We start from the raw sequence: 25,214 nt of genomic DNA on the forward strand, positions 1-25,214 counted from the left end.
ACTCGATTTAATTTTGAAGGAATTATACATTACAGCAGATTAAGTACAATAATTCACATATTAATGAGAATCTCAAAAAAGTCAAATTTTTCCTGAATTGCACAAGTTGGTTAATTGATACCAGAGCTCAAAGTCGACATGAATTTTTTAATGAGTCGAATCGACGCAATTTAACTTTTCCATATAAATTCCGAGTGGCTTCGAATTTACAAACGAGTCACGACGACCTGGTGCCGGTAATAAGCCAGAGTCACGCAGACTTGATGCCGGATTTTAGATCGATTAACCGACTTGTGCTACTCAGGTTTATAAGTAAAATATCTATCTAATTCGAACCCGTTGATATTTTTGAAATGTTGTTCCTTTTTATAATTATTGTCACTAAATTGAATAATTGTGATGATATGTTTCATTTGAGATTCATCAATATTTCGAGGAAAATCTTTATTTGGTTCACAAATTTAAATCGAACAAGATATTAAAATTTAATGGACACATATTGAGAGCTTATTATAAAGCACCATAGTTTAAATTCAAACATCTAATAGACTATAAAATTGCTTAGTATTTTTAATTACTGTCCTATAATTTGAGTACAGTCCTTTTTGAAGAAACGATCATTTTTTGCATTAAATTTACATTTTTAAAGCTATAAATTAAATAAATACAGTACTAAATTTTTGAGTTAAAGAATTGAATGCAAAAGCTCCTGGAAAAAATTAAATTTTGTATGTTATTTGCATCTTAATCTTTTGATTCTTTTAATTAAAACATTAAATCCTTACAGATTTCTAGTGGAAGTTCAATTTATAATTGGAATTCTTTGGAGAGCTATGAGCCCAAAAAGATTCTGAAGTAGACCTATAAATATGATACAAAACACAAAAAAACTCAATTTTCCTATTCATCCTTTTTGTTTCTGAGGATAAAATTCAAATTAAATTGTGTGTTGACTGCATAATAGACATTAGCATTTGATGGTAACATCAGTTCTTTATCCGGAAGGACTTGAGATAACGTGTATTTATCTGGATCACCTTCCAATCCCAATTTTATCATTGCATTTCGAATCACAGTTGGTGTTCGTTCATTATTACAAAGCATAATTGACTTATATAAGACAACTCCATCTTTTTCAATGGTGTCCGTTTCATACGTAACTTTAATTATGTAAAAATCTGGAGCAGATCCATTAACTGTTCCCTTCAAGAGAGGGGAATTAGGTAAAAGCTGTGCATTGATATGTGATGGGAGCTCGTGATTTGAAGCTTTTGATAAATTCTTCATTGGGGTTTTAATGCTGTGATTTTGACTACCTGAGGTTGTTGATTCCATTGATAATGATGAAACGCTGCTTGCAGCTGATAATAAGGATGTATTTAGTGGTGGTGATGTATTCCGATCCAATGAATTATTCCGTGAACTAATAGGAACAAATTTTAACATAAATTCCAATTTATAATAAATTTTAAAGCAAATATTTACCTATAACTTAAATTATTTATGTCACAAAGGTATTGTGAACCAGCTCCGCTACTAGAATTTGATGTTATAGAATCACTTTTCCGATGACCGGAACCACCATGTGTTGTGTTTAATTTTTTAGAACTATCAAAAGATTGATTGAAATGAAGCTGATTTGGAGGTGGAACTTCAATTTGACATGATATGTTGTGTGCCTCACGTTCATCAAGCACAAGTAACGAGGCAAACCATCGATCGAAAAGTGCATCGTCTGGTAAATGATATGAGTTTGCAGCACCTTGAAGTAACTTTATTTGTGCTAGAACTTCAAATTCTTTTCTCTTTTTATCAAAGTTAATTAAATTCTCTGGGATTGTGTCAGGAATGGCAGCATGAATCATGGTTAAATCAGTGAGAAATGTCCCAAGATATGGTATTGTTCCATGACTAATGAACGTATTTTGCTTTTGAAATGCTTTCTGCAAGTGACGATCATTCTCCCCAACAGTGTCTGCAAACTTTGCTGTTCCTTCCTTCCATAGAACTTCACGCTGTGCTGATGCATTATTTTCCTCTGAGAATATTCGCGCCAATTCATTAAACAACTCAAACTGTGTATGAAAATAATGGAAAAAAGTAAAAAGAATGTGAGAATATTATATATTTTTTTTAGTGGAAGGTGCAAAAGTGAGAATAATGAAAAAAGGAAAAAGCTCATTAAGTTTTATGATGATGAAAGTACATAGGGAAAAATAATGATAAAAAAAATGAAGAATAGGGATGAAAACCTTATTATTTATGTAAATCCTTCGTTGGCTGTAACAATTCAAATAAGAATCTAAAAATCACTGCCTAGCAGACAATGAGTACACTTGAAGTATAATCACCTAAATGAGCATGCTTCTGAGTAAACCCCGAGCGACAGAAATGAAGAATTTTAAAGGCTCCGTTAAAACTCTTTTATCAATACCAAATGGAAACCATCTACATATGGCGTCCATATGACTTTCGTGTCGCTCGCGAACTCAATCAATAGAATTGAGAAGGCTCAATTTTTGAGATACTTTAGACTGCTCATGAGTCAAAAAGCGTAATTGTGTTTGGGTTCAAGCAGTTCTTCTTATTTAAAAAAATGACTTTCCCTTGCTTTTTAAAATGAAATCATCTGTCGTGCAAAACAACACCTGTGTCATAAGCATGAAATTTCATTCCAACATCATTATAAGTATCTCATTTAATTATTTAAATTAATAAGATTTTTTTTTAATAAAGCTTGAAGAGCTTTAAAATCTAAGATAATGAAGTGCTTTAAAATTATGGAATCATTAATTGATTGTAAAAGTTTTTAAAGTGGAAACTGATTTGGGGTTTTGATGAAAATTATCCATTGATATTATTGATATTTTTCTCAAGGGGACGTTCGCTTGCTACCCAATACTGTAGCTGGCAACCTTTATTTTATGACCCCTTTCCGTAGCAAAATCTCCATGGCAAAGAATCAACCAAAGGAATCTCCATGATCACCCCCCACTTAAAAGCGTTACGTAATAAGTGAACGACCCCCAATGGTATATCTTCTCTGCATCATCATGAACGATGGAAATTGAATTTTTGTAATGAAAACACAAAATATAAGTTTCATGATTATTATTCATAAATTAGGACATGAAAAAGAAGCTATTTGTTCAACGAATTGTATGAAAAGGTAAATTATATTTTCTGAAGGTTTTAAATTTCCCATTTTTAAGGTAAAGCTGATGGTTTAAAAACTCTGTTTTGAGAAAATTAGAAACTTTTGAATATTTTCTTGGAAGCTCCATCATAAATTGCATCCCTAATACAATAATCTTACAAAATTTCACTTCTATTATTTCGTTTCACTTGACCTTTACCATTTCTTTTTCTCTCGTTTACTCCCATTTATGCCCCTTATAGCATCTCGTCTGTTCCATTTTCTAAATTAAAAAAAGCTTCAATTTCATGCCCTTGTCATGATGAAAATTAATAACCATAAATTGTTACCTTTATAAGGCTTTCATTTGTTGGTAACAACATGAGAAGGAAAGGAATAAGATAAGGGAAGTAAAGTGAATGAGCAGGAGGATACAAGAATAAAATAAAAAATTGGAAGTGAGTAAGTAAAAAGAAATAAAAAAATCCTCTGTACGGAAATTAAATTTTTCTTTTCTTTTGTATCGTCTTCCTGATCTGAACTGTACATATTCATACAAAATTTCTTACCTTTTCTTTACAAAGAGCCGTCCACGTCTTATTAAGTCGATAAACAGAATTAGATTGTAGACCGGATATAATGGCCTTCAATGATGAAAAGTTCTTTAATAATCTCAATTCTTGTGCGATATCAATCCAAGTGGAAATGAGAAGGGCTCGTTCCTACCGAGAAAATGGATAGAGAAACCGAAAATAAGATCAAATGAAGCGGTCATGTGTTATTAATTGTTTTCCTATCGGAAAATCTTTGTCAATAATTTGCATAATTTTAGGCAAATTAATTTCCCTTCAATGACCCCTGAAACTTATGCAAATAAACTCACCTGTGATTTTAATTTTGGTTCAATTAATATAGTTGATATAACGCGATATGAAACAGCATTGAACTGCGCCACGGTTGCAACAACACTTCCGCATTCACCTTTATCACGATGTGACCACGTTGCACCCAAGCATTGATGTGGAATCAATCGCTTGAATAATTCCATGTCCATTCGTGTTAATTGCTCAGCAAAATGTTTAACGGAAATGTTTGGAAAGCGATATGTCGTGAGGAGATGAGAATTTGGCGTCCCGCGGAATGCAGGTGAGAGGCATAAACCATTAAAATGATCTGTTAAATCATGCATGCTATGATAATGTGATGTCATTGGATCATTCCACGATGGAATTGGTGGCACACGCGAATACTTATCTAATTTATCTGTAAATTTTGTTAAAGCTTTCATATGAAGTTTAGAATTCGGTAATCGCGAGGAGGTAAATGTTAGCAATATTTGTAAACTATTGTCGTCATCCCAATCCTCTGGATAGGCATCAAGCCATAAATGTAAAACGGAAATAAGAGTTTTCTTGTATGCATCTGTATTACTGAGATTCTCAAACTTTTTAAGCAGGAGCTCCAAAACCTTTTCGGTTTTTGTAAATGTTCGATATGTAGCTGAATGAAAATTAACATTAATATGATTAAAATTTAATAAAATGTAATCAGCTTAGCTTACCGAGGAAAACATTAACAAACGTGCTTTCCAACTCTCCATCGTCAGTGACTAATGCATCGACTAGACGTTCTAAAGTTGCTGCTTTCACAAATCTCACACGCACTGTCTCCCATTCCAAATGGGAAATTTCGTCGTCACTCTCATTCTGCTGTGAGTCAAAAGAAAGTTTAAACATGTTGTAGCATTAATAGACTCATGTCATATCCAATTTTATGGAAAGTTTGATAATAAATTTTTGATGACTTACAGCATTAATAACACTAGGTGTCGGTCGATGATATCGAACCTTTTTCAGATAAACTGTATAAATGGCATCTTTATCTCGCTCCTCACCCCAAAGTCGCCAGGTAGGCTGCTGGTATTCAATTAAGAAATTGGAAGGTAAGGAAAATAGAAATAAATAAATAATTAAATTATTTTGTCAATATCCAATACATTTCAGCATATTTGACCATTGAAAGTTACAAAAATTTCATCCCAACCCCAAGAATATTTACTTCTGTATAATATTTTATGATCTTTACTATAACTTTTTTGACATCCATAAAAAGCCATAAATAGGCGGAGTGAAATGGATAAAAATTCGTAATTCTATTTTAAATGCATAGAAGGTAGCAGCAATAAAAAGAGTAGAAAAACTTTTTATACATTTCCCTTTTCTGTCTCACAATAAAGGCAAAAAAGTACAAAGATGCTCCATGTTTCCAACCTTTAGATAATTGTTTTACGCTCGGTTGGAGGTTCTCTCCGAGCCATTAAATTTGCTCCAGTTGCAGTGTTTCATGTTTTTCAAAGGTAGCAATAACAAGATATGGATTTGAAAGTTTGGTAAAATTTGAATAACATTACAGACCAGAATGGTTTTCGAATATTAAGAATTTGTCCATCAACATTTGATGCTAAATTATGATTTATATCAACACGGCCCTTTTGAGTGGACAACTTGACATAATGTCTAGTTAATAATTAGATCTGCGGTCGTCTAATGACAAATCTTGTGGAACGTTCCGGACATAATATCATTAGACCGTAGGTCTAGTTATTAACTTGACATTATGTCAAGCTGTCCACTCTGGTCTAATACCTTTCTGAAAAAATGAACTTGAACTCACAATAAACTTAATTCCTCTTCTGCAATTAGTTTGAGTTCACTTATGAAGCAATTGAAGAAGAAACATTTTAATGGAAATAATAGAGATATTGTTGGAATGTCTCCATTTTCTAAACGCACATCAAGACACTTAATTTTTCTTTTCTTCTGTCATCATATTCATTCCAAATCTTTTTTGTCACAATAGAATATGAAATGAAGAATTACTTTGAAGGTATGACAAAGCATTGCAGGAAGTGATAACAAGAGTACAACTTAGTATGTTCATTTATGTAGAATAAAATAGATGTTGCATAGAAATTTACATTGAAATATTTGAAGAAAAGTATGAAACGTGGAAATGGCTACAAGTTTTTCATCGCAACACAATGGAGGTCACTTGACATCCAAGTGGCTACTTTTATGACGATTAATATGAAAATTGCCACTTGGACGTCATATGACTACCAATTGTTTTCTTTGAATGTTTTGTGCCGATCGGGCTAGACTAAAAATCCTAAGTTTAAAAATGGATGAAAAATTAAAGAACAGCTGAATACGGTTTTGAAATACGTGACTTCTAAATAATGATTCTTTCTCAAGTCTATTATTTTAATTAATTTTTATGGTTCCATTTTACTTTTTCTATTTCAAGTTATTTCCATTATTCTTTTGTTAATGAAAATAATTTTCTGAGAAAATTGTGATGGTTGAAAGAACAGTTTTTGAATAAAATAATGATTTATAAAGTATTTGAAGAGCCACAAGTTGATGCAATAGTAAAAACATTCAGGTAAGTATTTAGATCATTTATGGTGGAATCAGAACCATTTCTTTGATATTATTGCTGTATTCTATAAAAGTCTGAGAGCCACGTTTCTACTACATATTTTTGAACTTGCAATGATTATGTTTTGAAGCGGACCAAGCTGCTTCGACTCTGATTCTGAGTGGACAAAAATTTGTTATGACCAGTAGATGGAAAGTTATTGCCCAATTGATGACTAGTCCTAACGTATGTTTGTCAACTCGGGGATGTAACAGTGGTCAAGCAAAAGGCTCATAAAACGGACCATTAACTTTTCTACAACTTCATAGACATCAATGAAATGAACAGCAAACATATTACAAAAACAACAATTGATGATTAGCAGTTTATTATTTTAATATCTTTGTTAGGAAATGCTTCAGAATTCTTAAAACCCATGCTCAATTATTTTGATTTTTTGTATACATCCATAAAAATAAAACATTTAATATTTTAAAAAGTACGTAGCTATTAAATTTATTCTCAGGCAATAAAATGAGAAATAAATTGAAAAATCATCATAACAAATCTTAAAGTTCTTTCAAGCTTGAAATACATACTATGGCAATTACATTTATAATCTGTTCCACTTAAAGTCAATCAGAAGCAAAATATTACAGACTTTCATTGTTGCATCATTTATGGAAATATTAATTATTGGTATGAACGATTTACGCACATAAATGGACATTTTGAGGTTTTCTTCAGTCTCATTCGCATTTGTTGTTTTTAAATGATTCAGCATTGCCATTTTTATTCGATTATTTATGAACGAACTTGATAAAATATTCAATTTTTTTGATTATTCTTCAAATTCATTGTAAATTTTGAACATGAAGTTTAATTATTATCATAAAGTCTAACTGAGCCTGACTTTAATGTTCAAAATTACAATGTGAAGTAAAATGAATCACCATTAGCAGAAGCATTTTTGAAGATGCTTTAACCTTTTGTGTTCTTGACATTTTGAACGTTAAATTACCTTGATGAGTTTTTTTTTCTCATAGCCAATGATTTTTGACTTAATATTTTTGAGCAATTTACATATTTTTATTTCCGTCGAGGATAAAGGAAAAATGGTAAGAAACTGCTGTACAGATTAATATTTTTAACTCTTCATGATTCAAAATTTAAAATTCACATCAGAGTAAACACATCAGTAAGCAACAGTCTGAAGTTCTAAAGAATACTCTTATGAGTCACAAATAGAATAAATTTCTTTTTAGCATCTTTGTCGGTCATATAAATTGTATGAAAAATTTGAATTTCAAATATTAATGCGAGACACAATTGTTTTAATACAAGCGTGCATAATTTGCTGTTAGCTGTGAAGGTAAAGATGGATAGATACAAAAAGATCTTCATCAAAGCATGTCAATTGAATTTTGCTTTAAATTCCTTATTTCCATTGTTTTCGCATACAATAATTTAAATGAAGAGGAAGGTCTAATTTGCTGGACACTTGAATAATTCAATTAAAAGTAATTTATATAAAAAATCAATAAAAAACGTTTTAGGTCATGAGAATCTTTGACGAGAGAGACCTTGAGGAACATACATGGACACAATTAATTTGTCAATTCATGCTACCATGAAAGTAACAAAAAATTTTGTCAGCTTAGAGACTTACTTTGATGTACCATTTTGTAGTGTTTCGTTTTGGTCGTGTTCTTGGTAATGTATTGCATCGATATGATGATATTGCATTGCAACGTTCTTTAATTAATCGATTAAATGATGTTATATTGGCAGTGAGACAATTTATTGTCGGCGATAGTGGACTGTCTAAATTTCGAGTCTCATCTGAATGATTTTCATTTAAATAACTTTTAAATGTTGACACTTGTTGACCATTTGATGAATCCATCGAAAATGTTGTTACGCGTATTTGTTGTGAGCACTTTTGTGCCAACAACTTTGTTTTCTCGGTGATATTTTGAAGTGTCTCATTGTTAGGGCAAAACATTTTTTGTGGCTTTTTTTTCCTACTTTTACAAGCAATAGACAGATTTTTTTTATCACTCGCACTTCACTTCACTTCACTTGGTTGCTATTTTTGTGTGTTTATTTACCTTTGTTATATATTTTTTGTCTCCACTCGTTATTTGCACATTAAGTCACAACACAATAGCCAACAAAATGTGAATGTTCAACAAAGCAGTGAAGTGTAAAATAAAAGATTTTTCCTTCTTTATTTTAAAAAACATTTTTTTTGTGTACTTTTCTTTTACTTCTTTTCCTTCCTTATTTTTCATTCCTCTTCTGTGATTCTTTTATTCTTCTTCATGGCGGCATTTGCCACAATTAGAATGAATTTAAATAATGAGAATGTAGACTCATCTAAATGAGTGAAAAAAAATGTTCAAAATATATATTTTTTAATTGGAACGATGAAAGATAAAGTATGATGTGTATGACTAAGGCTTTGTTTATTTTAAAACAATCACTTTTGCACTTCTGAATTTTTTTAAAAAAAAATGTTGTTACTCTTTTGTTGCTACTTATTTTTAAATTCATACAAATAAAGTACTATTTTAAAATGTGGTTACAGAATGTCAAAATCAGATTTAATAAATTTTAAATTTATTAAAATTAAATGGAATCATTGATTAATCTCATTTTACTTAAAAATATTAAAATTTAAATTTTTAGCATTTTATTATTTATTTAAAATTTAATTTGGCTTTTCGATGAATTAACGAAGCTTTAAATATTAATGAACTCATATGCATATAATCAAATGCTGTGATTATACTTTGATTGACTAATATTACATCACAAGAAATGTTTTTATTGTGATATAGTCAAAGCATTTATGTCATAAGCAAATATTTGAATAAAAACTAAATATTTTTGACTACCAATGAATAAACTAAAAATATTAAGTTTCATAACCCGAGTTAAAAAAGTGATTTTTTGACATTTTGGATTCAAATTCCATCAAAGAATTTTACTAAGAATGTTTTAATCAATATTTGTAAAGTTCTTCAGATTGGCAATAATTTATATTAAATGCTTCTCATAAGATATAGAAAAGAATCTCTATGGGGCTATTCGCTGACTACGTAATGCAAAAAATCCATTCACTATTCCCTCCTCATCCGTAATTGTGTGACGCTAAACAAAAACTCAACCATCTTCCCTCTCCCCTCAAATAACGTTACGTAATAAGTGAACAGCCCCCAACCACAAGCATAAAATATTTGTTTACACAACTCTCATTTTCTACTACAAAAGTATGAATCATTTGAGTTTTATTCTACTTTACATCGAATTCATTCAAAGCATGAATATGTTTTGATACTTGAATTATTGTTTGTATATATTTTGTCATTACAGTCACAACTTTTATGATGAAAAATTTTTTTGTTATGATAATATGATACTAGCATGAACATAAAATTTAATAACAAACAGTATTCATTACTAATGAGTAAGAAAACGAATGAACAAAAATATTTTTATTTTTGAATTACGGAAGCAAGTAATCTTAAAAATTTGTGAATGGGTATTGGTGTGATAATTTGTTTTTCTTATGCTTGACGAATGTAAACAGTAATGATGACTAATTACTATAAACACCTTATGAATTTATAAATTGATATTGGAAACATTCACTTTGCATAAACATGCTTTAATCTCAATTGCGAGAGATCTGTGTTTGCTTCGTGATGTAATACTAATTTGTGATTCTCCGAAATCTCCAAATTCATTCATAATTATGGTGAAATTATGATAATAAAGTTGATAATATTAAACGAATCAGTGCCCCAAAATAAGCTGTTAATAATTAGAGACAAGTCTCAAATTTGTCATCAAATCGTGATTAATATTGACGTTTGAATATTCATCTATATACGTACACCCACGTCTTTTTCAACATAAAGTTACATTTTGTTTTCATTCTAATTTTCGCGGATTTCTGTTTGCGTAGTGAAGTGAGCTTGAGGTGTCACGAGACGAAAGATGAAATAAAAAGAAGAGAAAATAGGAAAATATTTGAAATATTTCATTGTAATGTGATTAGTGCTGCCATCATCATCATCATTATATTGTTTTTTCAGCATAACATGAAAACCAGAAAGTAAATAATTTTTTTGGTATAAAGTAAAAGTTAAGACAATAATTTGGGTTGAGAATTAAATTTTATTTGATACCAAAAACATTATCGTATTACTTATCATTATGCAGGAAATAGACTTTTCAGTTTAACTAAAGAATATTATAAATTTATGCCATTAATCTCATTTATGTAAAGTTTTGATGATATATGATGCTTTAAAAATTTAATAATAGCATTGAAAAGAGTTGTATTTATAGCAATTACAAAGTTTGTTTACAAACATACAAATCTAATTAAACATCCATTTAATGTAATCTATAACAATTATCAAAGTTTGTGCAAATTAATGCATATTGCAATTTTCTCTTATTAGAATAAATTAAAAATATTGATATTGAAATTATGAAACATTCAAAAGCTTATATCAGATCTTGAAATTAAATCGAATTTTGAATGGAGTCGAGTCGACTTTTCCATACAAAATTCGAGTCGACTTCGAGCTTTGAATTTTATTCGTTAAATAAAAAGTGACTGATTAAGCTTGTTTATTTAAGTCTATTTTCATAGCTTTTTAATTTCATAACATTTAAAGATTTGCAAAAAAAATTTTTTATACAATTTAGCAACCAAAAATGCTTTGATCTTTTAATAAGTATTGCTAATAAAAATATGTGTTTAGTTCCTTTCCTTTAAAGTTTATTTTATTTTGCAGAATATAATCCAAACATCATAAAGACGACGTTTACAAATACACCCGTCAAATAAGGAGTCTTTCAGTTATTACGTAACGCAACAAATCGATTTCCTTTCGTAACAAAATTCCCATGGTTCATCCAAAAATACTAGGGTTAATTCAAAACTGCAGGGCTATATATAAAGTGCAATTGAGAACTGATATGACACGCAGGAAATGAAAGCCTGTGGGTCTTTGCTGAACCCTACAAAATATCCCCTCCCTAAGAGCATTACATAATAAGTAATAAGATGTTATGCCAAGTTTAAAGAATCTCTCACTTTTTCTTTTGATCGAATCTATGATTCAAATTCGATGAACATATTTTGTTCAGACTACAAAGTCACATTTTGTTTCTCAACTATTTAAAAATGCAAATTTTGTTAGGTATTTGTTTCTTTGTCTGAGAATAACTAGAGATTTATATCGAATTGTCTGCCTAATTATATTTGTTGACATAGAAACAAATGGAGAAAATTCGAGCATGAAATTGAAGTGAAGTTTATTCGATTCTCATACGAGAGATTATAAATAACTGGATTTTTTTTCATTTATTTGGAATGTTTTGATGAAGAAAAAGTTTTTTTGCTCAATAAATTGTTTGTTCTCATTCTGAGAATATTTGTTTGAATGCACGAAAAATAGGCATGAATATAAAAGGTAAGGGGAAATATCAGGTATAAATATTTGCAAGGTAAACAAGTCGTCTTGTATTGTGTTTACTTTCACTTAAATTCCGTTCTACATCCTCTGACTTTTTGATATCTACTTATTTCATATTATCAGAGTTTATCCTTATTTTTTTATTGTGCTTGAAGGTGATCCGCTCTTAACATGCGTTTGCAATCAATGATATGTATTAGAGCAAGAGTGGTGAGTAAGCAAAGAAATTTAATTTTACGATTCAATGAATTTTTTCTCGTATTTATAAAGACGTTGAGTGGGCTTTTCTTCATACTCAAACATACCCTAGAAGTTGAAAATTTTTTCTCCTCTTCTTTGTTTACTTTTCAAAATAAGAAATGCGAGAAATATTTTCATTTCATTGAACTTAAGTCAAATTCAATTTCCACTTCAATTTTCTATTCTATTTTAGCGAAAAATATTCAAATAAATCAAAAGGCATTATAGTATAAAAAACATTATTTTTTTTTTCCTAAAACACTTTAAATTTCTGTCATCGTGTCTATAATAAAGAATTACGGGATATTTTCTGCCTAATAGATTTTTATTGGAATTTATAAGCTAAATAAGTCATTAGGCTTTCATCGAGAAGAAATGAAAAATTGAAGAATAATAAAACGAATTTAAAAACAAAGAACGTTCAACATTGTGATGAAATAAAGACTCAATCGAAGAATAGAAAAAAGTTTATGAAATCAATGAATGAGAACATGAACATATACGAAAAGCAGATGATCGTCCATTGTACTACCAATCTTTTATTCAATTCATATTTCCAACTGTCATAAAAGTTTGATTTTATAATTTCCTTAATAGATTTATTTTAGAAGTGAGTTGAAAACTTAATTTATAAGTTTTCTAAAGGAACAGATAAAAACTTAGTATGAATGATGATTCAAATTTTGTAAGCTTAACATTTTGAATGTAATCAAGACTTTTAAAGAAGTTGTCGATAGAGAAAGAATTGTAATTGGAAATGTAAGTAAATGGCAGTCTACGATAGTGCTCACTCCAGGCGACATCTAAGGTCATGGATCACAATTGATTTTTCGCGTTACGTAATAATTGAACGACTCCTTAAAAAATGTATTTAACGAGAGGAGATGTAGAGAATTTTAACAGGAAATCATTAAATTGAAGAAAAGGGAATTCAAGTTGATCCTGCACACTGCACTTTATTCTCAAGTATGTCAAGCAGAAGTCTCACCCGAAGTACACTTTACACAATCTCAATGATGAAAAGAATTCGATTTGATTTTCAATTCCATTTCAGCTTCTCTTAATCAGATTTTCATTTGGCATTCGTAAGCTTTTGATTGTCAATCGATTTAAACTTTTATCCTTTTCCTTTTTATTATTCAGTTTTTTCAGATTTTTTTTTCAATTTAAAATAATCATTTTCTATTTTATAGCAAGTCGTTAAAAAAAGATCCCGATATAATATGATTATTTTAGATTGCAGATAAAAGATTTTAGTTTCTACAATAAGGAATGAGCTAGTCCAAATCATGTTGAAGTCATATTTAAAGTTTCTCAATAATTAAATAAAATTTGAATCAAAAAAATCAAAAACTTTAACATTTGTGTCATCAAATATCAATTTGGAACGTATCTCTGTAATTCAATAAAATTCAAATGCCAATACTGGCAATTACCAAGCATTATGAAGCTTAAATCATCAATTTGACATGACATATTTTTTTCCCTAACAAGTGAAGCACATTATAATTGTGAAGGAGGAACGAACATCAATTTCAAGTGCTATCAATGTCAATTTATTTTTTTTTTAATTCACATCCTACAAGGGGATGTTTTTTGCTCTTTTAGAAATGTTAAAGCTTTTTTTGCTTAAATTTTTCGATTGATGAGCAGTTGAATTTTGATGTCATCAATTTTTTGCAAGTTGAGTGTGAATTGTTGGATAAATTAGGTCAGAAAATATTAAAATTCATACTACCCGAGTGACACAAATGAGCCTTCTTACCACATCACTGAAGTCTATATGCTACGCTATCCCTATTGTATCAACATCAAGTTGAAGTAGCCTGAATTTGACGTCCTTCCGGCTACCAGTCCCTAATATGCAAAGAGTATGCTTTCATGGTACAGAATGACTACTACAGTATCTAAAAGCGGTCTCTTTGCCTGTTAGGGAATGATGCCTTTAAATTTCCAGAGCCTTCTTCATTTGAGTCGCTCGGGACTCAATACTCAATTTTAAATATTTCATTAAAAAGTATATATTCATATGAAAAACAATTTTTATTTGTAGATTTGAGAAATATTTCAAATAACAATCCCGTGCTTGAATGCTCCAAAAATAATTTTAATGGAAAAAAGCTTTTTGTTGAAATGCTAATTAATTCTCAATTATTTCGAATGGGAAATTCACAAACTGTGGATGAAATTTTTATTCCCTCATAAATTACTTTGAGAGAAGTGCTAAATGGAAATGGAAAACTTTCTCTTATCAGCGTTCCTGTAACAATATCTGTGGAATAATTTATGTTTGGTAATTAAGATTCTGTTACATTGAATAAGCTACACTTTAAAAAGCAATAATTCACAATCTACTTCTGATGCTCTCAATTTAATTCCAATCAATTTCAAAGTAAATGAAATTAAAAAATTCCATTTTATCCCTTTTCTGCTCCACATAAGATGAGTTTTATTGATAGCACATCTGCTAGTACTAATGAAAGTTCAGGATGCTGGGCTATGTCACATAACTTTGATATAAGAAAAATTAATCTTAATCTTGTATACATTGACTTTAATTAGCAGTTTATGTGCTAGTTCTCATTTTTGTGATATCAATTTTAATTGCAATTTTATTCCCGATCGAGACAAATTACTAATGGCATCCAAGTGGCTAACAAATTATGTCCAATTGGGAATATTCATGTTAACTGTTTTAAAAATTGCTATTTGGATGACATGTGGTCCCCACCTGGCCGGCATGAAAATCTCGGGATCACATCGCCCAGATCTATTTCATGCAAACAAAAAGCTCGCTAGTAGCAAGCATACACAAGTCAATAAATTCTAATGAACTTTTAAACATAAAAAGCAAGTCTGCATCTACAAAAAGGAAAAAAAATATGAGAAGAGAAAAATATGTGCAGGAAAAAATAATTCCATTTTCCAGCAATAAATTCCAATTAAGAATCAAAATGCACTTTAAATGAAACCGAAAAAAACAATACTGAATGAGAAGCTTTTAATATCGACCTTTTTTGAGAAAAAACCACTTTACTCGGATATCCCCATGCTATTAATTTGTTGCTGTGCATTTAATATTATGGGAAGTAAAAAATTGATTTATGAACGCAATTTTTCTGTACGTACATTTGGTTACACATTGAAATCGGGGAGAGTCTGATAAAGAAACAGGTTATTAGGTTCCATTTGTAATTTTCAGAGCTTAAAGTACACTTGAATTTTGCATTTAGACAAGTCGACTCGAACTGACTTTTCCATGCAAAATCCAGCAAATATTTTAGAATTACATTTAGACAATCATGAGAAATCTTAGATCTAATCATAAGCAGCTGCATATTTGAATAAGAAAGAGAAGCTGACCTAATCACACAAGTCTTGAAATATTTTGTTTATCTAAATATTTACATAACTTCCTGTCTAAACAAACTATCTTTTATGCCTTTAGTCCTTCTCATTTTAAAAATAACTTATCTACAATACAAATTTACATTAATTTTGACCTCTTGGTAAAAAGATTCATAAATGTATCGGATGCGCAGCTCCACGCATACCAAAAATCCTTCAGGCTGGCACAAAGGGATGCGTTTCAAAGAATAGCAGAAATCCACAGACCTACAGATTTTTTCAAACATTAAAAATAGACCAGATATGCTTTACTATGTATCTGGCTTATTGGATGATTCATTACGTAAAGTCGATTTGGCATATTTGGGGTGTAAATTAATTTTTCAATAATTTATCAGTATTGACAGTAAAATGAAATAATAAAGATACGACAATGTACATGTTTGTTAAGTTTGAACTGTTACAAAACGAAGCACGCCCCAAAACTTTTGTCTCTGAACTTGTCATAATGACTATATTGTTGAAATTATTAAAGCCATTTGCTTGCTTGACATTTAAATTTGAGTGTTACAAAATTGTATACAGGAAAGGTGATGCCATTAAACAGCAACATATCTAACTCTTTTAACTAACTAAAACAACAATGTACATTCAGGTCACAGAGCAGGCTATATAATTTGGAAGTGAGAAATAAAAGGACATAATGTGTTTTTATTCCAATGACCTCAAAGGAACAGGGCAACGACCGTAAGGCTTTTTAACACATAAAAGTTTTACACATCTAGTTTTAAATGAGTTCAGTTCCTAGAATTAGTTTTAAATAATTTAAAGCATATCCAATTGAATCTTTATGATCATTTTGCTCCTAAATGAAGTAATCTTTCTACAAAAAGTGATATATTAATTGAATAATTTATCGAGCAACTGCAAAATTTAAAGCATCAAGTGTAATTGAATTTATTAGCTTAATTAATTGATTCATCATTTTAATTGGGAATAAATGAGTAAACCAATGTGCTTAAATACATATTTATAGCTCTTCCCTCTGCATAACCTTGTTGATTATAGCAATAAATTAAAGTCGTGGGGTTATTCCATTTAAGAAATTCTATGAATCAGTACTAGCAAATTCATTAGAATGAAAATTTTGATAATTAATTTGATCCATGAACAAACGGGTGAAAAATGAGTCATAGATTGTTAGATATCTTTTGTAAAGTAAATCGCAACTAACTTTTTTGTTTTCAAATTATGTGTCATATGATGCTCAGTTCTTAATTGATTAATGTACGTATAGAACCATATTAGAGCTTTTACAATTTAGGTCATTTTACATGTAAACTTAATTAAATTGAAACGTACTTCCAATTCAATGAAAAAAAGGTTTGACGTTGAATTTTCCCATGACATTTTTTATCAACCTTTTAGAGCCTAACATTGTTATTGTATATTGGGAAAGTCCGATGAAACATTTTCGTATTTCCCTACAACTTTCCTATTGCGTTTACCTCTCAACTTATTTTTTCCCTCTTTGGTTTATTAATTGTGTTATTAAATAATTCATGATATACATTTATATGACATAGCTGGAAGCCACAACACGGTAAACAAATTGATTCGAAATTTTACAATATTTTTATTTTCTCGCTTGAATGCGAATTTGTTTTCATTTTTTTCGTCGTCGTCAACATGAAGGGATTTTGTGCAGTGAATAGAAAAATGATAAAAATTACAAACAATGAATGTCTAAATATAGGCTTAATAGACATATGTACATGGGCTGACTCAATTTTGAAATAGCGTAACTAGGCTTATACTACGTGAATCCAAAAATTTGTAATATAAAGCAAGTAGATAGCTAGCCTTCCAAACAATGACTAAGTATTAGGATATCTTTAAATTCCCTCTACTTAGTTATCTTTATAAAAACAACGTACGAAGGTAAATATAGAAAAATTCTCAGTATTCTCGTCCATGAGCAGTCAATTGAATGTCAAATTATTGTAGTATTTTGAGAGCATATATGTAGATACAACCATGAACCTGCACAATAACTCTCGTCTATGCTCCGATAACAACATGAAATTAGAATTATTATAAGCCACTACACTTTCTGATGCTCGAAATAGTAATACAGCTACTGTATGTTATTTATAAATTATCGATTTTTATCATCGCATGCTTTTGTGTATACATAAATAAGTTATTCATGATTATCTCATATGAACACAATCATATGAGTCACAATTTCATGAACTATATTTGAACAGTAGAGTAAAGTTCTAGATTTTGGAATTTTTTAGTAGTTTCAAACTACATTCTTAATTTTGTTTGATTTTTGAATATCCATTGAAATAATTATCGATTAAAAGCCTTTCCCGAGAGACACAAATGAAGAAGGATTCACTACGAACTCTTATTAACACTAACTGGAAACCACCTTCATGTGGGTGCCGTTTGGTTGATAATTGAGTGTCATATTGTGGCGGCTTCAATTTGGATTTTATATTGAGGTGGATTAGAGGGCCATTTGTGTCACTCGGGTTAGAACTTCTTATTTATGACAAAACAAGAAAAAAAATCAATAAAATAACAAGAAAAAGTTCAATGTCTTTCCATATAAAACTTAAATTTAGTATAATTCTCGAGTGGACAAAAATACGTTAGAACTTGTCATCAATTGGACTTTAACTTGCCATTAACTGGTTATAACGTATTTTTATTCACTCGTGATTATGTCTTCAGCGCATCATTAGTAAAGATGAGATTATATTCCATCCACAAAATTTGACATTTTAAATTCCACTACTTCATATTATATTCGTGTTTATTTTTAAATATTTTTTTGATATTCACGAGTAAATTCAGATAGTGAATGAACCGTAGCAACAGCAAAACACAACAACAATATTAATATTTTTCAGAATATGCAAACGAGCAATATTTTTTTATGTCAGGTATATATCGTCTTCAATTTTCTACCTTAACTGACTTTTCACTTTTTAATTCTTTTTTACAATAAAATCACTTTTTGTGGCTTTCTTAAATTCAATTTAATTTATTTAAAATAGTAAAAATGTCCACTAATCAAATAAATCAAAATCACATTAATGCATATTACTGCACGTGAACCGAAAATGAACAAAATATCACGCATAAATATACTTTCAAGCGACAATAAATTTTTTAATGAAGATTCTCTACCGACGTTCACTCACATACTGAGTAAAGTTTGTTTATGGTCACAATAATAAAAAATAACATGTGAAAAAAATTATATCGTATACAGCACACAGTAAAGAGTGTAAACAGCTTATAGAGTAGTTGAACGATGAGTGAATGCCAAGTGACGTCATTTAGCTGCGTCATTGTTTTCAGTGTATGTTCTGTGGTAATTCTAATTTTGACGATATTTTTTTTCGACAAACTTGACTTCGAGCAACAACAACAAAAAAAAACATGCGACTGTGTGCCACACACTAACTTATAAGCTTTTTATACTTTTTTACATTTGAATGATTTCATTTTCATTTGGATAAATTTTTACATGTGTATGGTCTTCTTTCTTCGTTCCTCACTCACTCAAACTCAGTTTTTCTTACTCTTTCTACTGTATATATACATATATGCATGAATACCAAAAATAAATTAAAAATGTATTGTTATTTATACTCGTTTAGATTTATTTTAATGCAGACGATTTTTTGTTGTCTATCGCATAAAAAAATGTAAACAGACGACTTAACTATTGCTTAGTATTTGATGTAGTAATACAAGTTCGATTAAGTATGAGGAAGTCAAATATTTTTGAATAAATGTGCAAAAATCTAAGCAAAATAAGAAGAATGGCATTTAATCAAATAATATACTGTGCAAATTTTTGTAATGTACGAATGCTCCTCGTCCCACAGTGGAAGCAATGAATTTGATAAATTTTAATGGATCTATTTAAAATCCATTAGTGTTCTAGAGTTAATTTTTAAAATATAAAATTTAATTCAGGAAGACAATTATATTATTAATGGAATTTGTGACCAAACTACACGAGCAGAGTTTCAACTTTTTAGATTCTTTGGTGAAAAATTCTAATTTTCTTAAATTATGATGGGAAATCTATTCGACTGGATTTTCCTTTAGGGGGAATTGGGTGATATCGCTAAAATTATAGCTACCGAGCAAGCTATGTGCCGGGATAAGTAAGTTAAATGATAAAGTAAAAACCTATCCAAAACACCTTGTCTGAAGGTCGGCAGCAAGGCTTCCGAGCATTCCGAGCATTCCGAAATCAATTTGTACAAAGAAATCAACTCAAGGTAAAACACATTCGACTTTTCCGTACAAAATTAGAGTCGATTTCTAGTTCTACTATACTGTCTTCAATTGTATTAATGGAACATAACTAGAAGAATTTCGAATGATAATTCATTTAGTTTCTAACCTTTGAAGGTTATCACAACCAAAATTATTACATTTAAACATCAAATTAACTCATGCAAAACATTTTAAATGATATTTAATACTTATGTCAATTTTAATTTTCAATTATAGATAATAATGCATAATCAGCATTTTTGTATGTTAATCATTTCATAATGTCATTCTTATTGATTTATATCTAGATTTATATAAATAATAATAAAATCATTTTGTGTAACTATTGAAAATATCTGTCACAAAATTAATATAAACCCGAGCGACACAAATGAAGAAGCTTTCGTTAAGAAGTTTTAAAGGTTCGAGCCATATCACAGCCAATCGAAAGCAGCTTCCATTTGGTGTTAATTAAAGAGGTTTAGTTTCTAACCTTTGAAGGAGCCTTTAATGAAGAACAGTCTTCTTCATTTAGTTTAGTTTTTAATGAATTTCTACAATTCTCATTAAATTTTGAAATGATTCAAAACGTCTCGTCACGAAGTTTAGTTTTTATGGGTTCTCATGAACATTTTCACACTTCTTTTCTTTTTAACAATTTGCTTTGATCAAAAAATGGAATACGATTTACAACATTTCTCATCCAAAAATCCCAAAAAGAAAAGAATAATAATGCAAGAAATGAGTTCATTGACCCAAAAATTTGTCTTAACAAAAAGAATTTTGTAAATATTATTTTTGGAACTGGAAGCATCGGATGCTTATCAAATTCGATTGATGTGTACCACAAAAATAACAAACACATAACAGCAGGCACAGATTTGTTGAAAAGAAATGCAATCAAGTAGTAATTGCCAAAAAGACCACATCATGAGCTTATTTGGGTTAATCATGTTCATTGTGTGTCTCTTAAATCGGGCAATCATAATTAGATCCGCTTATCATGTTGACTCTTTTTGTTACGTCGTCGGCAGTAAAATTGTTTGAAAATTCAAATGAAATAACAAACTTTCTCTTTCCTCAAAAAGCTTGGAGGCATTTTCATGATTTGCGACTGACTATGGCTTTGTTATGCTTATACAATTTTCATAAATATACATAAAAATTCCGATTATCAAATATAAACAAAAATTGTATCATCAAATTCCAATGGTCAAATATTTGTATGTTATAGGCTAAAATAAACGAAGCATACCAAACTCTCAGCAGCATCCTTGCTCATGTCTCTCCTATAAATGTCATCGTTGCGTCATGCAACATAACACAAAATAATATTTTATTTCCTTTTTTTTCGATTCTCACAAATTTTTTCTCACTCTCTCACAAAATGCACTGTTTTGTTTCTCTTTTTGATGTGCCTATATATGTATATATGCAGTACTTATTTTATTGTATCATATGCACATCAAGTTAAATTGAGCAAGAAACAAATTATTATTTCACAAAGATATTTCTTTTCATTCCATTCAAATTCACTTCCGTTGTAAAATTCAAAATGAATTTTCCTGCTTTTTTTTCTCTTTCACTTATTCAACAGCCAGCAATTTTCCCTGTTGTGCTTGGCAAAAATTTTTTACACCTATTTCATACAACAAATCATTTCAACTTATCAATTTAATTTCTATTTTTTTTTACTTCTTTCTTTCACTGACTGCTGATTGCCAGTTGCATTTTATCTCAAACTAGAAATTTCGATTTTCACACAGATATCCAGCAGTTTTCCTTTTAATTAAACCGCACCATATATTCCATGGTTCATTGCATTTGAATTTTTTACTTCATTAATACTTGATTGCTAATGGATTTTTACTACAGCATTTTGGTATCCAAAATCATTATTTTATATATCCACAGTGATTTAAACTAAACTGCTGATGATGAGCCTAAAATGAGAAAAAAATATTTGTTTATTAAATTTTTAAGCATACAATTAGAAATGCTAATAGGTAGACTGTTTATGTACTTTTCAAAATAGATTTAAAAACACGTTCGCCAAAAACTGTTATTCCATTATAAAAGAGCAATCAATTATGCTGTACAGTTTTCAAGAAGCGCTACTTTTCTAGATCTTAATTGGCGTTAAGCAGAATTGCTGTTTTCAGTAGAATCTTCAATCTAAATTTTTATTTTTAAAAGGACAAATTGAACTACTTCCTAAGAAAAATGCCAGAGGAAATGACATTGCTGGGATAGCAACACAAATTTGCCACACCGCTCTTGGCTTGAATCTACAAAGGAAACGTTTACCAGGAACTCCAAAAGCTACTTGACGCAAGACAGTGATGAAAGAATGTCAGCTTAATGTGCAAACAGGTAATTTGTTCAAACTGGAGAGAAGCTGTTGATAGAGATAGCATGGCATTTGGTATCGGTAATTGGCAGACGGAAGCCAGTGATAGACTCAGTTTTAAGAGATGTCTGAGGAGTTCATGGATCACAATTGATCTGTACGACCAGCGAAGTAAGTAAGTGAGGTGACAGAGCCAGCAACAGAGTTAAATGGAAAGCCTTTTGTTGTATCCTTAGCTCCGCACAGGAGAATGATTGCAGTCAAGTATAGTAAAATTGAACTAAACTTTGAATTGGAATTTATTTTATATCTGAACTTTAAAAGCAAAGTTGTAAATTCAGGAAACGACCTTTTTCTTTTTTAATTGCTTGAGTGAAACTTTATATCCGTTTGATAATGAATGTGATTGCACCTTAAAAAACGGTAATGAAACCAGACACATGACAATCAAGATCTTGATAACTTGTTTGGATGTTGAACCATTAAAATCTCTTTTGTCCTACTTGCAATTGAATGCTTTTAAAAGAAAGTATGCAAATCTGTTTATGATGCTTTTGCAACAAAGAAATGTGAGATTTCATTATTATAAAAGAATTATTGGATATTTTTGGTGAATTTTCTGTTTGGTTTTAATTACTCAATTATTATCATAAGCTTAAAATTAAAGCTGCTGAAATTTACTTTCAGAATTCATAACCAGCTTCAAGTCATAACTTTTGGAGTATTAACATATTATACTAGATTTCATTAGTAGTGATGTTGAAAAATCTCAAAAAACTTTAGTACCTCATGTTTGGCATTTAAATTAGCTAATGTAACAAAAAGCCAAATACGTGATATTTCAAAAAGAATGCATAAATTTAAACATTGGTGACAACTCACAGTGCAAATTGTAATTTAAATTTCAAATCAGAAATACTCTCATACATACATACAATTATTTAGAATACAATATAAAAATGTGACTTTGAATGTTTTTTTCCTACACTCCAAGGCTTTTAACTAATTATTTTTGGCGGAGATCAGAATCTTTTTTATGATTTTAGTAGATATTAAATTTTTCAACCAAAAGTTTCAATTAAGGTCTTGAGATGATGTGAATTCAGCAATAATTATAAAACGTGATGTATAATAGTGTTTGCGAGGGCGACGTGACGATGACGACTATAAGCTGAGCTAACAGTGAGATGAAAATTATTATTATGAAAAAGTGGGCGCTTAATAACACTATTGTATTTTTGCATTACTTTGGCATTAGTCTTAAATCTACAAAATTGAATATTTTCATGCAAAAGTCAATTATCTCATGGTTATGGAAAATGGATAATATTGAAATGTTAAAAATTTTCACTTCCTTTACGATTTCATTTATTTTCTAAATTAAAGCTATAATCATTTGAGCAAGCACTGCTTCATATTGATAACTAACAATTTTCTATCCAATCGTGCTTTAAAATATTAAAAAGCAAATTAAAAGTGCTGCAGAAAATAACGATTTTAAACTAAAATATTAAATGCAGTAGGTTAAAACATAAAGTATAGAAAGTCTATGAGCCTTGATCTAAATATATTGAGTAATAATTTTGCATTTGCCTACAAAGTTTAAGGCACTGCATGTATTTTAGTCAAAATTTAAATTTAGTTTGCAGTTCAAACCCGAGCGACACAAATGAAGAAGCAGCCATATGGCCGCCAAATGCAAAAGCATCATCCATGGCTTAGCCTTCTTCATTTGTGTCGCTCGGTAAAGGAGTTATTCAATTATGATTTAGTGCTTTTATGAGCAATTAAACAAAACCAATGTCCGTAGCAGCTAAGACTTCCTTGTTAATATGCGGACAGAAAACAAGTAAAGCGACAATCCACAAGTAATGACTACATGAAAATTTAATTTTAGTTGAGTAATTACATTCAACATGAGACAGAAATAACAGTTTCATAAGAAGTACATCTTGTGATAAATGAAATTATTTAATAATTCATTTTGCCATAAAGTCATACAGTTGCTGAATATGTATGCGAATTCGAATTTACTTCATCAATCATTTATTTTTTCCACACTCATAGTTATTGTTTTATTTCGTCATTTCGCATTTTTTTGCTTCTCTTATTTTTCTCATTCCTCTTTTTTTGTGCCTTTATTCACCACACAGCTTGAAATTAAAAATGACGTGCGGATGCAAGATGTAGATTTTTTTTCTAGGCTAAACGTATAGAAATTACTGCGTTCCCATCATGTAATTTATATAGCTATAGCAAAATCACAAGATGAAACTTATTTCGTAACCAAAAGCAGCAGTAAAGATGTTGCCATATTTATTTTAGCATCAGCAGCAGTAGCAACATCAACAATTGCCTAATCATTCTGTTTCAAGCTTATAAATAAAGATGATGGTGATGAGGTCTGTTTGTTTTACTCTCACGTTTAAAAATCAGCATTCCATATATGATGAATGTTGTGTGTGAAAAAAATTTGTGTATATATAAAAAAAATTTAAAGTTTCACTTCGACATGCATTCCAAATAGTTTCTTAGGAATTTCCACTTGAAAACAACAAAAACGCAAAGAAATCGAAACGCGAAAAAAATTTATAATTTTCCTTCCAATTTCACTTCTTTTTACCTTTTTGTGCACGTACAAGGATGTTTTTTAAATGCTAATATCTTATTTATTTTATTCCTCGTCTGGTGCTTAAAATCACTGCTTTTTTGACACTTTTTTCCAGCTTACAAAATACTACATATTTTTATTTACGTTTCACCATTTCCATTTATTTGTAATTATTTTGTTTTATAGGAAAAAATTCTTCTTCAAAAAGCAAGCACTCGCAAAAATCACGCACGACTCAGCTACTTCGCTTTCCAAAATTCAACTGAATGGATTTTAATGGTAAACAAGAAAAGAAAGAGG

The 25,214-nt window shown here is 29.9% G+C and overlaps 1 protein-coding gene across 6 annotated transcripts; it reads right to left on the reverse strand.

The window, feature by feature from the left end:
• Nucleotides 1-240: 240 nt before the first annotated feature.
• Nucleotides 241-25,187, reverse strand: Rgl (Ral guanine nucleotide dissociation stimulator-like). Of its 6 annotated transcripts, none has more exons than XM_070640400.1 (8): nucleotides 24,927-25,187; nucleotides 21,209-21,896; nucleotides 4,945-5,049; nucleotides 4,698-4,842; nucleotides 4,020-4,636; nucleotides 3,706-3,858; nucleotides 1,486-2,075; nucleotides 241-1,423 (listed from the first exon to the last, which is right to left on the reverse strand). In XM_070640400.1, the coding sequence occupies exons 2-8, from the start codon at nucleotides 21,233-21,235 to the stop codon at nucleotides 901-903; spliced, it is 2,160 nt and encodes a 719-aa protein (XP_070496501.1). In that variant the 5' UTR covers nucleotides 21,236-21,896; nucleotides 24,927-25,187; the 3' UTR covers nucleotides 241-900. The 6 variants fall into 6 exon arrangements, with proteins under 6 accessions (XP_070496501.1, XP_070496500.1, XP_070496499.1 ...); XM_070640399.1 differs by having other exon boundaries at nucleotides 4,698-4,845; XM_070640398.1 differs by lacking the exons at nucleotides 21,209-21,896; nucleotides 24,927-25,187 and adding exons at nucleotides 8,226-8,935; nucleotides 18,625-18,845.
• Between the last annotated feature and the right edge of the window lie 27 nt (nucleotides 25,188-25,214).

Source organism: Chironomus tepperi, unplaced genomic scaffold, assembly GCF_022539635.2.
Source record: "Chironomus tepperi strain 1889 unplaced genomic scaffold, CSIRO-AGI_Ctep_v1 contig_219, whole genome shotgun sequence".
NCBI classification, from domain to species: Eukaryota; Metazoa; Arthropoda; class Insecta; order Diptera; family Chironomidae; genus Chironomus; species Chironomus tepperi.